This window comes from Branchiostoma lanceolatum, chromosome 15 (genome assembly GCF_035083965.1).
Source record: "Branchiostoma lanceolatum isolate klBraLanc5 chromosome 15, klBraLanc5.hap2, whole genome shotgun sequence".
Classification (NCBI taxonomy): domain Eukaryota; kingdom Metazoa; phylum Chordata; class Leptocardii; order Amphioxiformes; family Branchiostomatidae; genus Branchiostoma; species Branchiostoma lanceolatum.
In genome coordinates, this window is record NC_089736.1 from 15,871,700 (window position 1) to 15,872,620 (window position 921).

Sequence of the window (921 nt, forward strand, 5' to 3'; positions counted from 1 at the left end):
AGATTTTCGATTAGATTTTCTATGCCTCAACGAGGGGACTCCTCTTTTTAAGGTAGACACAACGGCAATCCTAGGCCGGCAAGAGGGGATTCCCCTCTTGAAGGTCGACACAACGGGAATCCTAGGCTGGCAAGAGGGAACTCCCCTCTTGAATGCAGACAAAACGGGAGTCCTAGGCCGGCAAGAGGGGTTTCCCCTCTTGAAAGTAGACACAACGGGAATCCTATGCCGGCAAGAGGGCACTCCCCTCTTGAAGGTAGACACAACGGGAATCCTAGGCCGGCAAGAGGAGACTCCCCTCTTGAAGGCAGACAAAACAGGAATCCTAGGCCGGCAAGAGCGCACTCCCCTCTTGAAGGTAGACACAAAGGGAATCCTAGGCCGGCAAGAGGGGACTCCCCTCTTGAAAGTAGACACAACGGGAATCCTATGCCGGCAAGAGGGCACTCCCCTCTTGAAGGTAGACACAACGGGAATCCTAGGCTGGCAAGAGGTGACTCCCCTCTTGAAGGCAGACAAAACAGGAATCGTAGGCCGGCAAGAGGGGACTCCCCTCTTGAAGGCAGACAAAACGTGAATCCCAGGCCGGCAAGAGGGGACTCCCCTCTTGAAGGCAGACAAAACAGGAATCCTATGCCGGCAAGAGGGCACTCCCCTCTTGAAGGTAGACACAACGGGAATCCTAGGCCGGCAAGAGGGGACTCCCCTCTTGAAAGTAGACACAACGGGAATCCTATGCCGGAAAGAGGGCACTCCCCTCTTGAAGGTAGACACAACGGGAATCCTAGGCCGGCAAGAGGGGACTCCCCTCTTGAAGGCAGACAAAACAGGAATCCTAGGCCGGCAAGAGGGGACTCCCCTATTGAAGGCAAACCGGCAAGATGGACGTCCAATGTCGGCATGAAGGGACTCCCCTCTTGA

General features: G+C 55.4%; 1 protein-coding gene across 1 annotated transcript; it reads left to right on the forward strand.

Moving 5' to 3' along the window:
* Window positions 1–225: 225 nt before the first annotated feature.
* Window positions 226–921, forward strand: LOC136420313 (serine/arginine repetitive matrix protein 1-like). The gene has a single exon (XM_066407160.1). It carries the CDS (start codon window positions 226–228, stop codon window positions 919–921), a length of 696 nt encoding a protein of 231 aa, XP_066263257.1.